At 49.5% G+C, this 22,074-nt stretch overlaps 1 protein-coding gene across 2 annotated transcripts in view; it reads left to right on the forward strand.

Annotated features, from left to right (window-relative positions):
- The first annotated feature begins 942 nt into the window (after positions 1 to 942).
- ABCA4 (ATP binding cassette subfamily A member 4) overlaps positions 943 to 22,074 on the forward strand; it is a 133,600-nt gene continuing 112,468 nt past the window's right edge. Inside the window, exons 1-5 of one of the 2 annotated variants that reach the window (XM_033195736.1) lie at positions 943 to 1,105; positions 9,599 to 9,692; positions 11,082 to 11,223; positions 13,658 to 13,797; positions 19,825 to 19,952. In XM_033195736.1, coding sequence (XP_033051627.1) covers positions 1,040 to 1,105; positions 9,599 to 9,692; positions 11,082 to 11,223; positions 13,658 to 13,797; positions 19,825 to 19,952 — 570 coding nt within the window. In that variant the 5' untranslated portion in view covers positions 943 to 1,039. The remainder of the gene's footprint in view (positions 1,106 to 9,598; positions 9,693 to 11,081; positions 11,224 to 13,657; positions 13,798 to 19,824; positions 19,953 to 22,074) is intronic. The other variant, XM_033195735.1, reaches the window with a different exon arrangement.

Raw genomic sequence — 22,074 nt, forward strand, 5'->3', positions numbered from 1 at the left:
CCCTCATCACACTCCTTGAGTTATTTGAGTTCAAGTCCTGTGTTTACAACCAGACCACAAACTCCATGAAGTCAGCATCCATTCCTGTCTGTGGTTCTCTCTCCACCCCTATCCAGGTCTCAAGGGTCTAGAGTCTTTCAAAGAGAACACATTCTGAGATTTGAGAAGGCAGAGACAAAAAGTTCCATAGCAAGGTGCCAGGGACGCTTCCGTTTGGGGTGTCCCTTCGGATCACAGATCCCTCACCTGGTGATGAGTCAACCCAGCACCACCTCACTGCAGGGCTGGAATGACAGTAACGGGCCCACCTGCTGCCTGCCCCTCCTCGTGCTGGCACCCCAGTCAGACATTACAAGTCGATCACAGCTCTGTCCTGCTGAGCCTGGAGTGTTCCAGTGCCTTTTCCATCAGAGCCCCAGGCAACCACTACTAGTTGATCAATTTTAGCACAAGAGATAAACATCATTACCCTCCAGTAAGCTCAGAGACAACCCAACTAGCTATCCTGAAGTCTTTACAGAGCAAGATAAAAGACTAAAAGAGGGAGGAATCATTTCAGATCTGCCAAGTGAGTTGACTGGACTTAAAGGGCCAGTCAAACCCTGGCTGCCGGCTCATGGCAGGTTCTTGCTGAGGACAAATGCCCAGCCTATATTTATGCAAAGAGATTTTGTTCCAAACTTAAGGTCAAAGATATCTAAAGACATCCCCCTCAGGAACCCCTCTCATGGAGGAGAGTGCCTGAGGGTCTTGGTTCCCCACTGCATCCCCCACCTCAGTTTCCCTGGTGCCCTGCCACTTGTGTCTTTAGCGTTCTCTTTCTCTCACTAAAAAGGAGCCAACGCAGTGTCCAGGCTCCTCTCCCCAACAAAGGGCTTATGCGTAATTAAAAAGGATTATGCTTTGAAGGGGAAAAGTAGCCTTTAATCACCAGAAGGACACAGTGGCCGGAGCTGGAGGCGCTCTTAGTGGCATTTATGTCCTTTGCTGTCTGCGGGACCTCAACTCTGACCAATCTGGTCTTCGTGTGGTCACTAGCATGGGCTTCGTGAGACAGATACAGCTTTTGCTCTGGAAGAACTGGACCCTGCGGAAAAGGCAAAAGGTAACAGTTACTGTCCGTGGTTTAAAAATGAGGTGTGGAGCAAATAAACAGGTTGGAAGTGTGGAGTGGGGTGGTGGCGCAGGGCGGGGGTTGTTTCCGATTAGCACTGAAGCAGTGTTTAGCTGGATGGCCGCTCTGTGGGCCCCTCTGACGGTGCCCTTCCCAGGAAGATGTATTCTCTGTCCTCAGCCATATGAAAATCTTGTGCCCACTCTGCCTGTCAATCTATTGCCTGCCCACCCCTCCCCCACCCCCGGTTTTACACCTGCCCGTCCACTCTACCTCCCTCTAGGGCATCCACACTGAGCAGTGGGAAGAACCTTAAGCCCTGAAGAGCAAGCCAAAGGCAAACAAGAACCCCCTCAAATAGCTTCCCAGCTTAGTGAGGCCTTATTTCATTGATTCTCTGAGGCACATTGTTTTTTCACATGTTAACATTTTGAAATCGGGATGCAGCTCACGATCAAGTCACAGTTTAACTGGACACATTTTTTTTCTTTCTTAGTAGTGCAGAAAAATAACAGTGCATCTTACAATGGACTGTGTCCTAGATTCTGTGAGACGCAATACATGATTAACCATCACGCGCATTTCCTGAACTCTTTCAATGAGCAGACACCAGGCTGGGTTAGACTGGAGCCCTAAAAGCACAACACAGGTTCCACCGTGCACTGGCTTCTGTGCTGGCTGGGAAAACCCAAAGTATGTTTTGAGACCAAGAGCAACATAAAGTAGCACAGGTGGAATATTCCATGAAAAGTGCGGGCAAAGGTGCCGGAGATCAGAGAAGACCAAGACTGTACATGTCAATGACAACTGGCTTTGTGCATGTTTTCTGGGAAGGGATAAGGCGTGACTATAGAACTATAAAGAAAGAATGCACTTTGCTACAGCCTTGCAGAGTCCTGCAAATGCCAATGACTAAAGGAGCTGAAAGAGGAAGGAGGAGATAAGGGGTGGGGGCTGGGTAGGGGTGAGATTAGGACCATGGGAGCTGCAAGCCACTGGAGAGCTCAGGAGGAAAGGGAGGGAGACCTGCTTTAGATGAGAAGAGAACAGTATTTTAGGCCGGGCGCCGTGGCTCAAGCCTGTAATCCCAGCACTTTGGGAGGCCGAGACGGGCGGATCACGAGGTCAGGAGACCGAGACCCTCCTGGCTAACACGGTGAAACCCCCGTCTCTACTAAAAATACAAAAAACTAGCCGGGTGAGGTGGCGGGCGCCTGTAGTCCCAGCTACTCGGAGGCTGAGGCGGGAGAATGGCGTAAACCCGGGAGGCGGAGCTTGCAGTGTGCCGAGATCGCGCCACTGCACTCCAGCCTGGGCAACACAGAGAAACTCCGTCTCAAAAAAAAAAAAAAAAAAAGAACAGTATTTGTTCCAAATCTCGGTTCGGAATAAGTTCGTGTAGGTGATGGGGCCAACTGCAACAGGTGAAGGCATATGAATGAGTGTTTCAGTGAGGGTCTCCTTAGCGTTTAATATGAAAAGGTGTTAGCTAAGGATAGAGCTGGTACCTGAGAGAGTAAAAGAAAACTCTAAGGTATCATGGAGGTAGCCATTGCAGGACACAGCTCCCACCCCTAGGGCTGAGAGAACCAAGGGAAGAGAGAGGAATTCTTAAGACTTGGAAACATAGATGAGAGGTCTGTGGAGCTGATATTAGGACTTGGGAGCAAGGCGTGCATCGAGGCTGCTGCTGGGTCTCTGAGCCTGACCTCGGGTCCGGACCCCTGAGGAGAAAGCCCTGGCAGGTTGGTGCATGTAGAGCCAAGGGACAACAGCTTAACAACCAGCACAAAAGAGAGCAGCACGGGACATGCTTCAACCATGCACGTGGATGGCTCCAAAGCCTGTGGGTGGCTAGCCCAGGATGCAGGGAGGCTGCAGGGGGAAGAGGCAAGTTAGACCTGGCTTGTCTGGGAAGCGCCATTGTCCTCAGGCCACTTTCCTCTGTCAAGACTGGTGCTGAAGTTATCTGTTGTCCCCAGGCACCAAGTGTTAAGAGTAATCAGAAAGTCAGTCCTTTCTCCTAGGAGCTTCCCTTCTTGCATGAAAATCCTGACAAAACTGGAAAAAACTCATGATTAAATGTATTCATGTATTCATTCTTTCCTTCTATCAACAAATAATCTACAGGCACTGTGCTAGGTTCATGGGTATACAGTGGCAACAAGGCCTCCCAGTCCCTGCCTATGTGAGGCGTCTGTGGATTGTGGAGGAAAATCCAATATGCCATTGTTTTCTCTTTCCCATAAGAAATTACAGCTCTCAGTTCATGATACTCACTGTGCTCTCTGTGACCCTCAAAGGGGGTCACATGATAACTGAGGACTGTAGCTGCTGGCCTAAAATGAGCCCATTCCTGTGGCACTCATGTCGCTGTGACAGAGAATAACCCTGTTTTCAGAATGGTCTGGTGCCCTCCCTCTCAATCTGGCCTTTCCCTGGTGTGGGTGGCTCTTGCTCAGGGACTCTGCCTTCTCTGCAGTGTGCTCCCAGGGAGATACAGCCACTCAGGCTGAGGGTCTTGGCCGGGCCACCTCCCAGGGCTGGGCCTGGTCTGGGCTGGCGTTCACTGGATGCCGTCCCAATGGCCTGGAAACTGAGATTTCTGTCTGGCATGCCTCCCAATGGCTCCCTACCTGCTACCACATTCCAGGAGCTTCCAGGATGTCTGGGTAAGACAGAGGCACCCCCCACAGTTTCAGTAACTCTGAGAGGGATCTGTGGCTCCTTCCTAAGCTTTCGGTTCTTCTGGAAACTTCTGCCTCTAGAATATGGTCCCTCTAAGAAAAGTACAACCACCCAGCCCATAATTCAGCTCCCAGGTTTTCCCTCAAACCTCCATGCCTCCTGTAGGCAGAGCAAGAGTAAAAACAGATACCAGATTTCCTCATTCCTCAGCTCCCAATCCCTAAGGGCATAAGATGAAAATCTTCAGATCTCTGCTTTCCTCCCTCCTTCTTTTTCTTCCTCTGTTAACGTTTGTCAAGTGTTACTAAGTGTCTGGCACTGTACTAAGTGCATCACCTCCCTGAACCCTCCCAACAGCTCCACGAGAGAGGCCTCTCTGTTATCCCCACGGTACTGATGAGGTCACTGAGGCTCCAGAGAAGGATTAGTAATTGGTGTGTTGGACCTGGGATTCACACCCATGCTGCGTGACCCAGGACAGGCAGACATGGCCGTTACACCACACTGATCCCCGTAGATCAAGATCCATCCAATAGTCTGGTCACTGATATCACTAAGACACAGTGGCCACATAATTTATCATCCAATCAGGGCAGTTTTGAAAGTGAAAGGGAGTACTATTAATAATTGCACTGGGACAATAAATGTAAACTAACACTGGACCTGGCAAACTGGGATGCGTGTTTGCCCTATACCAACATGAGCTAGACACAGCCACCGCCTTCATGGAGTTCAGGGCCAGGCAGGAGCGGCTCCCGTGTATAATTACTATGCAGCACAACATGGGAACCGTGGACCAGAAGGAAACACAGGTGGGAGTGAGGAGTAGGTCTGGGAGCTCAGAGGAGGCACCGGGGCTGGAGAGGATGAGAGAAGACTTCCCAAGGAGTTCATCCTGATAACGTGCATTCCCAACGACGAGAGCTCTTTCCACTGCACAAGACAAATACACATCCGCCTGTGTTGGCTATGGACCGGGCGCTGCATCAGGGAGGGTTTATGAAGATCACTAGGTGGATCTCTTGGTGTCATCCCTTCATCCCAGCTTCTGGGTGAGGACGGATATCTGGGGGAGGCCTGAGGACTCATGAATGTGGGGCGCTAGTCATTTTTTGGACACCACACCCCTGAGCACCTGGAGACAGCTGTGGCCTTTGTCCGGGGCCCAACATCAGGCCCAGAATGTGGCAAGTACGGAGAGGTTGGGCACCAACTCCAGTGCACCCAGGCTCTGGGTCATGTTTGTCCAGGCTAGGAATCCTGTCCTGGTTCTTGGTGCAGAAAGAAAAATCATGGGGCTCATTTTAGGCCTCGGCTGCCTTCTGTTAAATTGAAAACAGAACAGGAAGGAGGAAAATGTAACAGGCTCAGTTTTAAAACAATAAGCACAACTTGCCCTTGCCAGAAACCCTCCTCCTCATGTCGACTGAATGGTAAAGAGAGGAGGGGAAGTAAGAGGGAGAGAGAGAGAGAGAAGGGAAAGAAAGGAAAGAGAAAGACAGAGAGAGAGAGAAGGAAAGAAAGAAGAAAGAAAGAAAAAAAGAAAAAAAAAGAAAGAAAGAAAGAAGAAAGAAAGAAAGAAAGAAAGAAAGAAAGAAAGAAAGAGGAAAAGAAAAGAAAAAAAAGAAAAAGAAAGAAAGAAGGAAATACCAGCTTGGGAAAAAGGAATTTTCCACCAGCCCTTCTGAGCCTTGGCTGGGCTTAATTAAAGTTACAGACATGTGTAAAGGGCAGGGTAGGGGGAGTCTGAGCTGCTGAGAAAACATGTTTTTAATTATACTGTGGAATTTCTCCCTGGGGTATGCCTGTGCGCAGTTGAGCGTCAAGGACAAGGATGCCGCTCTGCGGTGGGGGTGCTGAGCATGATTTTGGAAGAGGGCAGAAGAGGCTGTTGCAAAGACCAGACCTGTCAGGCTAGGAAAAGAATGGTTGGTGGTCTTTGAGCAGGGAGTGGCATGTGAAATGCAGCACCTGCCCCCACCCCCTGCCAAAAAAAAAACCAAACACACTCTCACAGAGTTAGAACAACAGTGACCTCTCAACAAATATTTTTAAAAGATTACCAACCAACCATTACCTAGACCAGTGGTTCTCAGCCTTGACTGCACATTGGAACTACCTGAGAAGTGTTAAAAAGAAGAACCCTGATGTCCCACGCCCCAAGATTCTGATGTAGTTGATCTGGGGCATGACCTGAGATCCCAGCATGTTTTCAGCGCGCAGCCACATGAGAAGTGATGACCTAATCAACAGGGGTGATTATTTGAGGGATGGGGACTATAGGCAGAAAACAACAGCCTAATTCAAGGATGGGACGAGGGCACAGGTGAAGTAGGATCAGTCCCAGGGCCAGACAAAGAAGGAAGGAAGAAAGGAGGTGCTGATCCTGCCCCTACTCCTTAGAGGAGGCCTTTAAGTCACCATGCCTTGTGGAGACCACATTCTTCAAAAATACAAGAATGAGTGAGTGAGGGAGTGGGTGGATACCAGGAGTGTGCATGACAATCCTTGCAAGGGAGGATGACAATGCACTAGCTTGGTTTGGAAATTTTACCCATGGGACAGGCAGGCCAAGCTGGCTGGTCGCCTCCCTGGTGCATAGCCCTCCCTCTTTATATATGGAGCAGAGGATGGTGTGTGGCTGGTTTCTTAGGAAACCCCGTGGTTCCAAGCCAGCAACTGGGCAGTTCTGAATCCAAAAAGGAGGGAGACGAACTAAGTGGAGGGCAGGCCTACAAAGTTGCAGATAATCTTAATTCCGTTTGCTTACTCTTCTGCCGTTGCAACATCCCTGTGATCTTGTGACAACCCTGTGAGGCAATAACAAATGGCTCACGTTTATTGAGTGTTACCTCATGCCATATTGTACTTTCGTGTTTAACACAGGTGTCTCATTTCATCCTCACGACTGCTCTGGGAGATAGGTCCTGGTATCACATCCATTTCACAGATGAGACCGTGTGACACGGAGGAGTTGAGTGGGTTGCTCAAGGTCACATAGCTAAGATGGAACAGGCTGGATAGTAACCCCAGTTACTTGACCTCAGAGTAACCTTCTCTTAACCCCGAGTGTACACTGTAGGAAAAATGAGTAGTCCCATATCAGAGAGGAGAAAACTGAGACTCAGAGGTTAAGCAAGCCCCAAAGTGGTTGTTAACCCAGATCTTCCCACTAACTCCCAAATCAGCATCAGTGTTTAACAAACCAGACCACTCCCAGATAGATGTTGCCGCATGGAAGACAGCCAGTCTACTTGGTAGAAAGCCAATATTGCAAGCAGTTGTCTAAAGGAGTCAAATGTGTTGGATTTGAACTGGATGTTTCATTTCTTTGGTGAAGACACCGGGGAACAACTTCCAGGTTTCATCATTTGCTCCTATCACTCAATGTTGCTATCTTGCCGAACTTGTTTCCCAGCCTACCCACTGATGGAATGATCCAGAATGGAAGGCAAGATACCAAGGTGTATGCCCCTGGGGGAGGCTGTTTCTTAAATCTACAGACTGTTGGTGATCGGAGCCCTGTGTCACCAAAGGCTTTGGTGGAGAAGCCTCCTAGACCAGTCTTGACAAAGGCTCACTCATTCCATGGATATTTATTGGGCACCTACTATGAGTCCTGCCCCATATGGGGTCCTGGAATCACAGTAGTGACAATGACAGATGAGGTTCCTGCCCTCAGGAAGCTTACTGCCCTTGAGGGCTTCACTTACTTGGAGGAGTGATGACCCTGAAATGTGGTGTGTGTTAAGAAGGAGAAGTCCAGGGCCAGGCGCAGTGGCTCACGCCTGTAATCCCAGCACTTTGGAGGCCGAACTGGGCAGATCACGAGGTCAGGAGATTGAGACCATCCTGGCTAACACGGTGAAAACCCATCTCTACTTAAAACACAAAAAAATTAGCTGGACATGGTGGTGGGCGCCTGTAGTCCAAGCTACTCAGGAGGCTGAGGCAGGAGAATGGCATGAACCCAGGAGGCAGAGGCTGCAGTGAGCCAAGATCTCATCACTGCACTCCAGCCTGGGCAACAGAGCCAGACTCCGTCTCAAAAAAAAAAAAAAAAAAGGCCAGGCCTGGTGACTCATGCCTGTAATCCCAGCACTTTGGAGGCCGAGGCGGGTAGGTCAGGAAGTCAGGAGATCGAGACTATCCTGGCTAACAAGGTGAAACCCCGTCTTTACTAAAAATACCAAAAAAAAAAAAAAAAAAAAATCAGCCGGGAGTGGTGGCGGGCACCTGTAGTCCCAGCTACTCAGGAGGCTGAGGCTGGAGAATGGCATGAATCCGGGAGGCAGAGCTTGCAGTGAGCCAAGATCACACCACTGTACTCCAGCCTGGGTGACAGAGTGAGACTCCGTCTCAAAAAGAAAAAAGAAAAAAAAGTGCCTCATGGATCTATACTTTTCTTCCCATATTGTGTGCATGCGCGCGCTTCCTCCAACACATCCTCCCTATACATATTTTGAGCGAAACATCTTGTAAAAAGTTACAGCTACATAATCACCACCTGCCCCCAAATAGTTTTTACTTTTTCTTTCTTCAATGCACGATCATTTTACCCCATCAATTTGTTTTTCAGTTTCTTATAATCTGGTTGCCAGCAGGCTGTTTTTTAAAAAGCAGAACATGGTTTGTTCTTACTAGCAGGAAAGGAGCACGTATTGAGCCTCTGCTATGGTGTCTTTTATTTTGCTGAGAGCCTATTTACATTTCTTTGAGAGGAAAACAACAAAGGGTTACATGAAAGACCATGTGAATAGCCCCTAGCTGATCTATTAAACTTGCTATTCCCGGCCAGCTGCTTCAGATCTCCTTCAGATCTCATGTGTTCCTTCCTAAGGTCCCTGGAGTAAGGGTTGCATAGAACTATTCTACTCTCCAATTCACCTGTCCCTCTCCCTCTTCCTCTCCTAATTCCACATCTCCAACCCCCACCCTCATGTGCAATGCCACAGGGTGTGGACTGCCACAGCCACTGGATCTGCTTTTGGAGTGAAGAGTCTTTAAGCTCCAAATGGAACCAAAATTTAAATACCAACTTTCAACCATATGTTGACATTAGCAGCCTCTTCCAATGTAAAAACCCATGGCCGTGTGCCCTGCTTCGTTTCTTTAAGCAATAGAAACTGTTGAAGGAAACATGTTGGTAGGCCTGATTTTTGTTGGCTTTGCTATGGATCACAGTCATTTATTCACTCATTCATTCATTAAATGACCACATTTGCATGGGCAAGGTAATGGGGAGGGCAGAAAAGGACACTGGCCCCAGAAACAGGAGGCTGGATTTTGGTTCTGATGCTGCCACTGCTGATGTGACACTGCACAGGTCACCTGCCTCCTCTGAGCCTCTTCCTTTATCTGCAGAGTGAGTGGTGACAGAGAAATCTTTACTACCTGTTAGATAAGCATTATCTGGGAGCATATTAGAAATGCAAGCTCTGGTGGGGCCATACTGAACCCAAATTTGCATTCATGTGCATAGTGACAACGACAGCTAAAATGCACTGAAGCAGAGGATCTTGATGATCCTTTATGAAAGTCTCATGCTAATGCAGTTTTCTAAAACAGAGGCAGAGTAGAACCCAGATGGACACAAAATCTGGTTGATATAATAAAACAAGGTAGAGGTTGTATGGTGGGGAGGGGGTAAAAGAAGGAAACTGTTTAGGTAAATATACCACAACCAAAGTCCTACTTCTCACATGGGCTCTGAGGATGGGTGTGTTTGCTCTGGTTATGTTTTCTATAATCTCTTAGCACCGCTGAACTTTCTCTCTTTTTGTTTTGTTTTTCCAGATTCGCTTTGTGGTCGAACTCGTGTGGCCTTTATCTTTATTTCTGGTCTTGATCTGGTTAAGGAACGCCAACCCGCTCTATAGCCAACATGAATGTAAGCATAGCAGGGTAGCTTGGGCAAGCCCTGGAGAGATATTGGTCTGGGCCTTTTGTCTAGAAAGGTCTTGGGGTGGGGATGTGGGAATCTGATCCGCTTATCATCATTTCATGTCTATGATGCATATGACAGATGTATCAATGTTACACAAATTATAATTTTAAAAAAATGTTTAGAGACAGGGTCTCATTCTGTTGCCTAGGCTGGAGTACAGTGTTGGGACCATGGCACACTGAAACTTCTATCTCTTGGGCTCAAGTGATCCTCCTGCCTCGGCTTCCAAAGTGCTGAGATTATAGGCATGAGCCACCGCTCCCAGCTAATCTTTTTGTTTTTTGTAGAGACAGAGTCACTACATTGCCTGGGCTGGTCTTGAACTCCTGACCTCAAGTGATCCTCCCACCTCAGCGTCCTAAAGCACTGGGATTACAGACATGAGCCACCTTGTCCAGCCCAAATTTTCATGTTTTAATCCTACACATTCTAAGCAAATACTTGTGTGTAGTTACTAAGAGACTGTGCACTTATTTCTGTTTGTTTCGTTTTTTATTTTTTATACCTAAACTCTCTCGTTTTAAAGAGAAGAGATTTGTAGATGAGTTCTCTAAAGTATTTCAGAAATCAGTATAGAGGATATGTTATACATGGTGCCAGAGAAAAATGAGGAAAAGGGATGCTATACAATTGTACTGAAGAAAAATTTTATTTCTTGGACCCCTGAGGTGTCTGCAGACCTGAAAGGAACCTAGTGAGAGCCTCTGTTACACTCTGCACCTTTGGGAAATTCTTCACCTGGTTTCTGGCCCACTATGCGGCTAATGTGGAAGCCTAAAGCATTATGCAAAGCTGCCCAGTCCTCTGTTCTTGATCTTCACCCTCTCGTTCATGAGTTTCAGGCCCCAGTTCTGAATCAGCCTCCTGTCCATCAGACTCTTCCTTCTTTACCTCTCCCCAAGGAGCCCATATCCTGTAGCCCTACTGCATGCTTGGGGGTAGGTGCTCAGTTCACCGTGGCTGAAGGAATAGATGAGCCTATACTCAAGCAGCAGCAGCAGCTGCGTGGAGGCTTCTTGAACTAACACTCCTATGTCCCTCTCAGCACAACATGATGTGTCCCCCCCTTGCTTCCCCTTCACATTTCCACCCATGCCTATTACAACAACTGTCTGTCTCCCCACTACACCGGGAGCTTGAGAGAAGAAGCCATGTCTCTAGCACCCAGCACAGGGCCTGGCACACATGAGATGCTCCTGCTTCTTAAATGCTGAGAATGAAGGAGGACATCAGAGGGGCCCGGGCTCCTTCCCAAAAAAGCCAACTCCTAGGTCTGCATCCTGCTTGGGCTCCATGACTAATCCCATCTTGTCCTCATTTTCTGTTTTAAAGGCCATTTTCCTAACAAGGCGATGCCCTCAGCAGGAATGCTGCCATGGCTCCAGGGGATCTTCTGCAATGTGAACAATCCCTGCTTTCAAAACCCCACCCCAGGAGAATCTCCTGGAATTGTGTCAAACTATAACAACTCCATGTAAGTCTTGAGATCTCTACCATGCGGGGGAGGAAGTTGCACACTCCTTCATGTGCTGAAATGCACACATGCGTGCACAGAGCATGGAGCACTGGAAGAGTGTTCTTGTGGCTTGCCGAGCCCCTAACCTCTTAGGAGCAGAGCAGGTTTCCTCTCTGGAACATTCTGTTAACTGTCAGGGCACTTGGGGAGAAATCTCCAAGCTAAGGCCACGTGCACACAATTTCTTGGTCCTTATACCCCCAAAATGTGACCTGGAGTCTGACGGCAGCTCACTGCAGAGATATGTCCACTGCCTTCTGGTCACTGACCTGCTTGGGTGGAGTGAATCATTGTAGGAGAAAAACTCAGTTCCCTCACGCTGATCAACCTGGACAGATCTCTCTCTCTTCCTTTAAAAGCTTTCTTGGACATCTAAAGGCTAGGAAAAATGTCAAGGAGCATTAAGAAGATAAATGAGGTCAGGTTTACAAAGTGAAGTTTACTTCCTGGGAGAAAAAGGCAATTTCCAAATCTTCTGTCGTAATTGCCTTCGGCCCCCTGGAGTGGTGAGCTCTTGGAATATGGCTCCGGTGCAGTGGCTCTTCACTGTGGGCCTGCAGCCCATTCTGAAAAACTGATGAAAACCAATGACCCCTCTCCCAAGAAAAATCGCCAGATACCAAACATTACACTGTACATCTCATTTCAGGGAATTGTGGATGCCAGGTTAATAGCCTCTGGTCTAGGGTCAAAACTCAAGTCGAATCCCACAGGAAGAAGGTCTGTCTTCAGAATTCCCTTTCAGAGCATTGGCAGACCATCATGGGAACATATCCTAGAGACAGAGGCCTAGGGTGGGGACAGGGCCATTCCTCACCCGCTGTGCTGACCTTGAGCAGCATCTTGGGCAGCCCACACCTGAAGGCCACCAGCAAGGGCCTGTTGGGGAGCAGGCTTTACCCTACCTGTATAAACACCAGGCTAGGTGAAAACTGAGATACCTGGTTACTTTAGTTTTTTCCTTGGAGGAGCTCAGTATGATTCTTCCAGGAGAAGCCCGCTTTTAGACTAAAAAGGAAAAAGAGTTTGATAGATCAACCTAATGATTGGAGGTAGCCTTTCCTACTGTGAACAAACTATGGCTGCATGTGCCCTACAATGGCAGAGTTGAGTAGTTGTGACAGAGACTGTGTGATCTGTAAGTCTGTAATTGTTATGTTTGCTGACCCCCAGATTACAGGATGATAGAAGAGGAAACATCTGTCTTCCTAGCAAAGTCAAGGAAATGGCATTTAGTAGGACTCATATTGCTGCAAGCACTGCCTTGCAGTTTTAGTTTACAACTGCACTTTCAGCTTAAGAAACACCTGCCTATCCAGAGAGATCGATCGTATGGGGTCACATGTGGGATCAGGGAGGCCTGGAGACAGCTCAGTGGAGGCTGCATGGAGCTTTGGTGGGAATGGCCCTAGCAGTGTCTATAGATGTTATTGGTGAAAACTGAGGGATGGGAGTTGGAGAAGGGGGCTCCAGACTCTAGTTGTATTTGGCATTTGAACCCAGAAAGTTGGGTTTCATGTTTCACACACACGTTATGGTTGAAATATTGGCTTATTCAAGGTTCTTTTGCTTGCGAGGTACGGAAACCCATTCAAGCAATCTTAAACCCCCAAAGGAAGTGTATGATTTGGATATAGACCTTCTCACAGAGCCAAGGGCAGCAAGGCCGGGCTCAGGGGGGGCAGGCCAAGACCTGGAGAGCTGTCAGGAGCTGCTGCTTCAACTCTCTTCCATCTGGGCCTGCAAGGCCTGGCCTCTGTATCTACTCCATTCACCTCTCTCCATGGACCAGTCTCCCCTGTTCCTCAATGCACTGGGCTGCCACTGTTCATGTAGTTCACAGCACCTCGGCCTGGGCAATCAGAAGGCCATCTCTGAACACCATCCAAATCCCTGGGAACAAATCGGGTTGATACAGGTTTATTCTCCCTGTACCATCAGCCTTGGCAGAGGCGTGCATGTGTATGTGTGCCTGTGTGTGTGCAGGGAGGTCCTCGTGGATGAAGCATGGCTGTCAGAGCCTACCCACGTGAATGGGTGGAAGGACAGGTCTCAGAGATCTGGGTAAAAACTGGAAAAAACCTCCAGTGATATCTACCAATGTCACCCTGTTTAAGGCTTCTCTGGGCAAGAGACACACAGAGCATGGGACTGAGAGGTGACCAGGCCCTGACAAAACTGGGAGACTGAACAGATAGTGAGATATCGCTGTCAGTTAGCCTATATGTACAAGGAAGTAAAATTACCTCTTTCTCCTACCTTGGCAGTATTATAAGGATACTCAATGTAGTAGCTAGGTCAGGTACATGGTATCTTTAAAAATAGCATGAGATATTATTACTATTATAAGAATAACAGCTATTTCCTTATTAATGAGGCTTTGTCCTTACAGCTTGGCAAGGGTATATCGAGATTTTCAAGAACTCCTCATGAATGCACCTGAGAGCCAGCACCTTGGCCGTATTTGGACAGAGCTCCACATCTTGTCCCAATTCATGCACACCCTCCGGACTCACCCGGAGAGAATTGCAGGTAAGTGGGACTCCAGTGCTCTCCAGCACCACTTGCCTCACCCATGGAGAGACTGAAGATATGGGAAAGAACAGGGAGATGTGGCGAAAAAAATACTAGTGGAGGCAGGAAGGGATGGGGTCTGGAGGCGGCTTGAGCATCACCTTGATGAAGATGCCTCTTCCTCCACAGAAGCCTGGACGGTAGGAAGTTGGGAAGGAAGGCAGGAAAGGTCTCATCCAGTTAAGTCTAGAAATAGAAAGAATGCTAAGACAGATGGTGCTATGGGAAGTATGAGGCTAAGTCAAGGACTAGAAGCAGGGGAAGAGGAGTTTGCAGAGTTTGGTAAAGGTATGGAGCAACTCTCACAGAGTTCTAGAGAGAGAGCTAACCCGGAACATGAAAAAGCAAGGCCAACTCTCATTAAGGAGCCAGGAAGGTTGGAGATCATATGTCATCATGATATAAATATGCATAATTGTACTATTTCTCCCAGTAATATTTACCATCCAGGCACTGAGGCAGTGCAAGTGGAGAGTGGGTGATACAGGGCTGGAGGTGTGTAGGGAGGCACTACGGAAGGTCAACAGGCAGGGGGCAGAAGGCAGGCACTGGACTACATGCATCACGTCCAGGCTGCACGAGGAAGGATGAGAAGGCAGAGGTACTGAAATGGACTGGGAGAAATGAAGAGGCAAGGGAATAGAAGTTTCAATGGGTGTGATGACCCTGTTTAAGTGATTGAGAAAATGAACAAGATAAAAGAGTTGATGGCTGTGGTCAGAAAGTGAAATATGTGAATTCAGGATTTCAAAGGCAGGGTGGGTGATGACTGGCCCCCAGATGTGGCCAGGGTGAAGTGGAGCAGAGGTGCAGGTGCCTGGTGAGGGCAAGGAGGAAATGGGAGGTGAGGGTGTTGGCCCCACATGGACACCATGGTTGTGCAGGAAGATGGCAGGAGCTGGGCACCAGGGTGGGAGCCACCGGGAGTCAGGAAGAGCAAAGAGGAAAGATGAATGGGCTTCCTCTCCTGTGTCTCCCCTCCCCAGGGAAAGAACAAGAAACAGCCTGAGAGTAACAACTCCAGTGTGCCTTTACAAAGTGTGAGTGGGTGTTGTGTGCTGTCACGTGTGTAGTAGGCTCCTCTGCGGATGGCTAGAGGGACTGGAAATGGCCACTGGAGCCCACTCGCGAGAGCGGAGAAAATGAGAGGTCGTGAGGAAGTAAGCCCCCCGGAAATCCAGAGGTTACTGCAGCCTTGTGGGTGGAGTGTGCCCTCTGAGAAAAGGCTGCTAGTTGGCGGGAGATTGCTGAGGGAACGGGGCTCAGAGGCTGCGAAGGCAGCCTTTAGGGGCTTCTGGGAGATGTATGCTGCTGGAATGAGGGGGTTGACTCTAAGGATGATCTTAGAGGTTGACAGAGATGAGAAAGGGGTCACCAAGTGGTCTACCAGGGGAGTGGGAGAGGCTGTATCGATACAACAGTTTCTGCTGCAGGTTCCAAACAAGAAATGTGGGAGAATGGTTGAACTCAGCCCCGGAGGCACCTTCCTCTGCCTGCGTGCAGCTCCTTCAACACTCAGCCGACTTTCGGTGCCTCCTGTGAGTCAGGCACTGGGCTGGTCTCTGGGGGTAGAGAGATGAGTCAGGTGAATGCCAGCCCTCAGAGGGCTCACAGGGCAGAAGGTGAGAGATAAGTGAGCAGAAAATGACCACAGCGCGTGCGCGGCCTGGTGGAGGGAAGTAGGAGATTCAGGAGCACAGGAGAGTCAACAGGAGAAACTTCTCCAAGGAGAATCTGATCCTCCTCCCATCCAGCCACCTTCTGAAGCCTTCTCTCCCTATCCGAGTGAGAAAGGACAGGCGTATGACCAGATTGGTGCATCAAGATGCTCAATTACGTTCTCATTGTTTCAAACTAGTAAAGCATGGACTTTATGTAGTCACTTCTACAAACTGCATTATAAACACTCCATTCTTTGCTGCCCTGGATAGAAAAGTTTATTTTAGTGAGCCCAAGTTTGAAGAACCTTATATGGTATGAGTACAATTACCATTTTATTTTTTTTTTTATTTTTTTTTTTTTTTTGAGACGGAGTCTCGCTCTGTCACCGAGGCTGGAGTGCTGTGGCCGGATCTCAGCTCACTGCAAGCTCCATCTCCCGGGTTCCACGCCATTCTCCTGCCTCAGCCTCCCGGGTAGCTGGGACTACAGGCGCTGCCACGTCACCTGGCTAGTTTTTTGTAGTTTTTAGTAGAGACGGGGTTTCACCGTGTTAGCCAGGATGGTCTCGATCTCCTGACCTCGTGATCCGCCCATCTCGGCCTCCCAAAGTGCTGGGATTACAGGCTTGAGCCACCGCGCCCGGCCAACAATTACCATTTTAATAGTAAGAAACCCCCCTTCCCCCATGCACCAACCAGGTGTTTTTTTTCCTAATTTAAACAAACAGATGCAGTCGTGGGCCGTCCAGCTTCTGGCGGGACGACATACCTCATGCACCCAGTGGGTTCGATGATGAGGCAGACATTTCACTTAAGTGTCTGATCATCAGATTGAGTCCTGCTGGGAGGAAGTGTGAAGGAAGTAATTTCAAACCACAGTTTCTCTGTGACTTTTACAATGTGGATATGAGAACCAAAATCACTATTTCTTAACCCCAGAGCAGGACTGATTTTGAGTTGGTATGCAGGCGGTTCCTTCTGCAGGCTTCAGGTTTGAGAAGTCCCTAACGGAGCAAATCTGGGGACAAGGGCTCAGGAAAGGCTGGCCACGGCCCGGTGGGAATGGAGGCTCTGCAACATCCCTGGCCTTAGAGGCTATGAGAGGGGACAGGGGTCCATCCCCAAGTAAGGGACACGGTCTCTGAGGAAATCCCAGGCCAGGGCCTGAAGGGCACTGTCAGAAACAAAGACTGTTTCAGTCTGTCGAGATTCACCTGGGTGCTGCTCACTGTGAGCACGGACTCATCAGGCCAGTGCTGTGGAAGAGCCCACCTTGGAAAGCAAGCGGGTGGGGGTGGCAGGACTGGTGCTGGGCGTGCTTCTGCACAGCCACCTGGGAAGGCATGCCACTGGTTGACCCAGGCAGAGGTTTTCTTTCATGGCAAACCTGTAGTACTGCATTCTAAGCAGGGAGGATTAATGATAAAAGACCAGGCATGGAGCCCCCTTCCCTCTCCCTCGAAGCAAGCTCTGCGGTCTCTCAATCATCTTTAAAACACCTTCTTCCCGGGAGCCTCCTACATTCTCCTGGCTTCCCTCCCACCCCCACCCTCAGCTCCTGGGGCCTCAGCAGTCCCCACCCCCCAGCCTCTAATCTTCCCAGGGAAGGGAACAAGAAGAACCACATTTTAAACGAAATTTATTTTTCTTTCCTCAGGCTCCCAGTTCACATTTCTCCCTCAGGAGTGTAGGGAAGCTTCTGTCTGGTGTCGACCTCCTCTTCGCCTGGGCCCCGCCCTCCTCAGGTGTACCAGGGGCCAGCACGCTCCCCTTCCCCCCAGAGCCACAGCAGCCCTGTCACCTGGGTGGTCTGGCGTGCCAAGCCTGGGCAACATCGCTCCCAGCTTTTCTTGTTTTGCCCCTTCTCCCCAGCAAGATATTTGTATGTAAGGTCAGGTGAGTGAGTTAAAGAATAACAAAGAGATAAACAGTCAAATGGAGTCCTGACTCTCGGGTCAAGACAACAGTTATTTACTGAATGCCTTATGTCATTCAACAGACATTTATTGAGATTCTGATTTGATGTCAGTCTTTAATGCTGGGTGTCAGAGAGAGTTGACTTCAAGGGCCTGCACCTGTGCACTCAGCATTGCTAGGTACAGTGAGGAGTATAATAAAAGCAGGAGCCATAGCCCCCAACTCTCAAGAGATCTCCCATGTGTGTGTGTCTGCATGTGCATGTATGTGCGTGCATGCGTGTGTGTGTGCGTGTGTGCGCGTGCATGTGTGTGCGTGCGTGTGCATGCATGTGTGTGTGCATGTTGTGTGTGCATGTGTGCATGCATGTGTGTGCGTGTGTGTGTTGGGGATGGTGTTGGTGGAGTGAGAGTGTACAAGGCTGTATATGAAGGGGTAATTGGGAAAAGAAGAGTGGAGCTGGCACCCAGGGACAGGAGGAAAAGTAGGAGGGCTGGGTTTGGAAGACAGCCGGATTTATGTTTTTGAAAAGGAGGGAAGACTAGAATAAAAGGGAGCAGCTCCCCTCAGAGCCCTCCTCCTCCCTTGGGGCCGTGTGTCCAGCTTTCCCCAAAGTCCTCAAATCTTTCCTATGCAAAGCGGAGTGACAGTGGGCACAACTCTCAGGGCGCCCATTACTGTGAGAGAGGCCACTGTGCCACTGTGTGGTCAAACTTCAGGACTGGCTTCCCCTGCCCTAGCTGCATGGACAGGCCTGTGGGGTTGGCCCAAGACCCTTCCAGAGGAAAGTAGCTGCAACATGAATCCAGATATGGTGCTGTTCAGGAAAAGGCACAACCTGGGGATGAGAAGGGTGGCTGTCCAGCACACAGGGGCAGGCCTCTTGGCCACTTGGGGAGGGGAGAATTTGAAGAGGGAGAGGATGGGACGCTGTGGAATTGGGACCAGGAAAGAATGGGGACACGTGATGGTTAAAGTTAGTTAGAGAAGAACTGGGAGATAAACAGTCACCCATGCCCCTGAAGAACTCGGGGTGAAGAGATTGGCATTTTCACGCGCTCTAGTGCTTTCCCTTCATGTTGAAGTCCCGTCATAGACATCCAGGCCCATAAGGCTCTTCTCTGGCCAGAGCCTCATGAGCTACAGCACTAGTGGGGTTGAGGCAGGATGTTTAGTAGCATCCCTGGCCTCTATCCACCAGCACCTCCCCAGTTGTGACACCCAGAAATGTCTTTAGATCTTGCCAAATATTCCCAGGAGGATGAAATTCCCCTGTTCCAGCTCCCCAGACCCACCTCAATGAGAAGCACTGTCCTAGACCAACCCCACAAAGCATCTGACACCCCCACCCAGCTCTGGCTAACTTTTTCCACCTTCTTACTAAATTGGCCCTGGAAGCCAGCCGAGGAGGAGGGTGCTTGTGTGAATCTCCCAGGAAGGGTAAGACTATTAATTCGATCATAACAAGCATTTGTTTTGAGGCCCATAACAAACCAGACTGTTTTGAGGCCTGGGAGCTAAGCACTTCACATTCCTTACCCCGAGTCAACAATCCTATGAGGGAGATGTTGAAAGTGCAGACACAGGGACAGGCTCAGTCACTTGCCCCAAGGTCACCTTAACTGTTAGGTGTTCTTTATGCCTCCTTATAAAGAATCCCTGCTTCCCACAGGTGTTGAGAGGAGCTGGAGGGAGCCCAGGCATGTGCCTGGCTCTCCTCTTTCCACATGGAGCTTTTCCTGCCCTTAATGGCCGCAGCTCATTTCTCTTAGTCCGTGTCAGTGCCATGAGCATCTCAGCCCCAGCTGAGATGATAGAAACACCCAGAAGTGTCCTCTACCCTGTGACAGCTGCAGTGTGGGAAAAGCACATGTCTCCTCCAATCCTAGACCAGGGCTTCTCAACCTCAGCATTACTAACACTTGGGGCCAGATAACCCTTTGTGTGGGGGAGGGAGGAGTGTCCTGGGCCTTGCAGGATGTTTAGCAGTACCCCTGGCCTCTACCCACCAGCATCTCCCCAGTTGTGACACCCAGAAATGTCTTTAGATCTTGCCAGATATTCCCAGGAGGATGAAATTCCCCTGTTCCAGCTCCCCAGACCCACCTCAATGAGAAGCACTATCCTAGACCAACCCCACAAAGCATCTGACAGCCCCACCCAGCCCTGGCTAACTTTTTCCACCTTCTTACTAAATTGGGCCCAGCTGCTTCAGCAGTCAGTGTTGTGGCTGTGTTGGGGGCAGCCCACTGGCAAGAGCCTCACCTCTAGGGGCTCCCAGAGACCCCAAGAACAGAGTCTTCCTCTGAGAGTCGAGTCAGACGTGTTCCCAATCAATTCTAGCTGTTTTCCCTTTTTTGACCCATTTCCCCTTCAATACCCTGTTCTTTCTCTTATTCATATGTAGGAAGAGGAATACGGATAAGGGATATCTTGAAAGACGAAGAAACACTGACACTATTTCTCATTAAAAACATTGGCCTGTCTGACTCAGTGGTCCACCTTCTGATCAACTCTCAAGTCCGTCCAGAGCAGGTAGGTGGATGTCACTGGCTGGTGCTCCCTGGAGGGGAGGGGGGAAGCACCCAGCCTGAGAAAGGCAAGAAACATGTTGACTTTATTCTTTTTTCTTCCTTGTGTTCACATTCAGAATCCATCACTTAATGCCTTGTATTTAGAAAAAAAACTGGGGGATCACTTGAGATCGTGATCATTTTCATCCTAGGACTCAAAGCTGCACACATCCTAGCAACTTTAAAACATCTCAAGTTTTTATAACTGGAAGGAAACTTAGAGATCATGGGGTACAACCTCCTCTTTATAGATGAGGAAACAGGAGTCTATTCATTTATTACTCAAATATTTAGGGACAGTTGTAGGTATTAGAGCACAGTGTGAACCAGACAGGCAAAACCCCAGGCCGAGGAACTTCCATTCCAGTGGGACCACAGGCAACGCTCAGGTAAGCAGAGACTCTGCTGTGTGACTCCTGGCTATGATGTCTGCTGCAAGGAAAATCCAGTAGAGTCGGGGGTTAGAGAGGGCCACAAGGGCAGGTTTAAGGGGGATGCTCGGGAAGGCCTTCCTAATGAGGTGGTATTTGAGCAGAGTTGTCTGTCAGCCACACAGTGAGAGGAGCGTTCTGGGCTGGGAAGCTGCCAGCACAGTGCTGGCAAGTGCTGTGGTGGCGTCCCGGGGCTACAGAACCTGAGACGCTGCAGAAGAGCCCACCTCTGCTTTCCTGGACCACTTCTTTCTCAGCACCAGGCAAACTCCTTCTTCTATCCCCTGGCACATTTCTGGCCTGTGTATACACCCCCAATTTATCTTACCCCTTTAAATAATCTCCTCTATTTATGTAGAGCGTTCTTACCACTAATTCGTGACTTGCACATCCCTTAGTTCCTTTACTCCTCACAACAATCCTGAGATGGGTCAACAGAGAAGGAGGCTTGGGTGTCTAGGGCTGGGGTGATTTGTGCACAGTTACAGGGCTAGAAATTGTCAGAGCCAGATGGAATCCAGGTCCTCTCAATCCTAATCCAATGTTTCTTACTCCAGTCCAGGGGCTCTCAAAGCCCAGAGACCAGCAGCATCAGCAATGCCTAGGAGCTTGTTAGGAATGCAAATTCTCAGGCCCCACTCCAGGCGAACTGGGTCCAAAGCCCTGGGATAAGGCCCAGCAATCTGTGCTTCACAAGCCCTCCAGGTGATTCTGCAGGCTCAGGTGTGAGAGCTGCAGCTGTCCTCTGGGCCTTCTGGGCTCCCCGCCCAGCTTCTTCGGTGTGATGAACATAGCAAGAATGCAAGATCTGCAGCAGCTGATATACCAGACACCCTCCTGACTCCCTCCTGGCTGGGTCTGGTCTTCCTCCAGACTCCAGGAGAGAACGAGACGTAAACACAACTTCAGAGCCTGTGTCAACCCTGAGATCAAGGTCTGCACAGGGTGCTGTCTGAGTCCAGAGGAGTGAGGGACCCCACCCCACCTGGTCAGCACCGGCTCCTGGAAGCAGGTTCTTACACTGGTTCCCTGCACAGTGAAGGAGCCCATACCTGCTTTTCTGGCTTCTCAGACCCTGAGGTTTTCACCGAAACTAGACAAGGGGAACCCAGGGTCAGCCTGGAGGCAGGGTGAGCTTGGCGCCTGCAGTGCCCAGGCCCTGGGGTGGTGCAGCTCCTGCCAGGCCCTGTTTAGCTTCCTCTCCCACCCCCACAGAGGGGGTGCTGTCGGCACCGATTGCTCATTTTCCCCTTTGCTTTCTCTTCAGCTCGTAAAACTCAAGTCCTGACAATGCCTGTGATGACTTCCAGTTGGTAATAAAAGGGAGATGAAGATAAGGACAGGAATTTCGGGGAAATGGGGAAATTTCTTTCCAGTTCCTTACTAACATGACATTTGGATCTCTAGCGCTGTGCTTCTGGCATCAGTGCCGAGGCCTTTCATGTGGGAGAACAGGGGCCAGGGTCACCAGGTTGTGCCTTTATTTCGTGTTGCTGGCTCTGATGAGCTGATGCTCTGCTGATTAGCAAACCCTGAGCCATCTGCACTTCACAGAGGCACGTTCCAGCTGACCGGGCCCTCTCTGCCCACTTCCCAGGATGCTTTGCCTCATGGGCTCACCTGTCTTCTAGCTCCTGATCTGTATCTCCACCT

Source organism: Trachypithecus francoisi, unplaced genomic scaffold, assembly GCF_009764315.1.
Source record: "Trachypithecus francoisi isolate TF-2019V2 unplaced genomic scaffold, Tfra_2.0 Lachesis_group5, whole genome shotgun sequence".
NCBI classification, from domain to species: Eukaryota; Metazoa; Chordata; class Mammalia; order Primates; family Cercopithecidae; genus Trachypithecus; species Trachypithecus francoisi.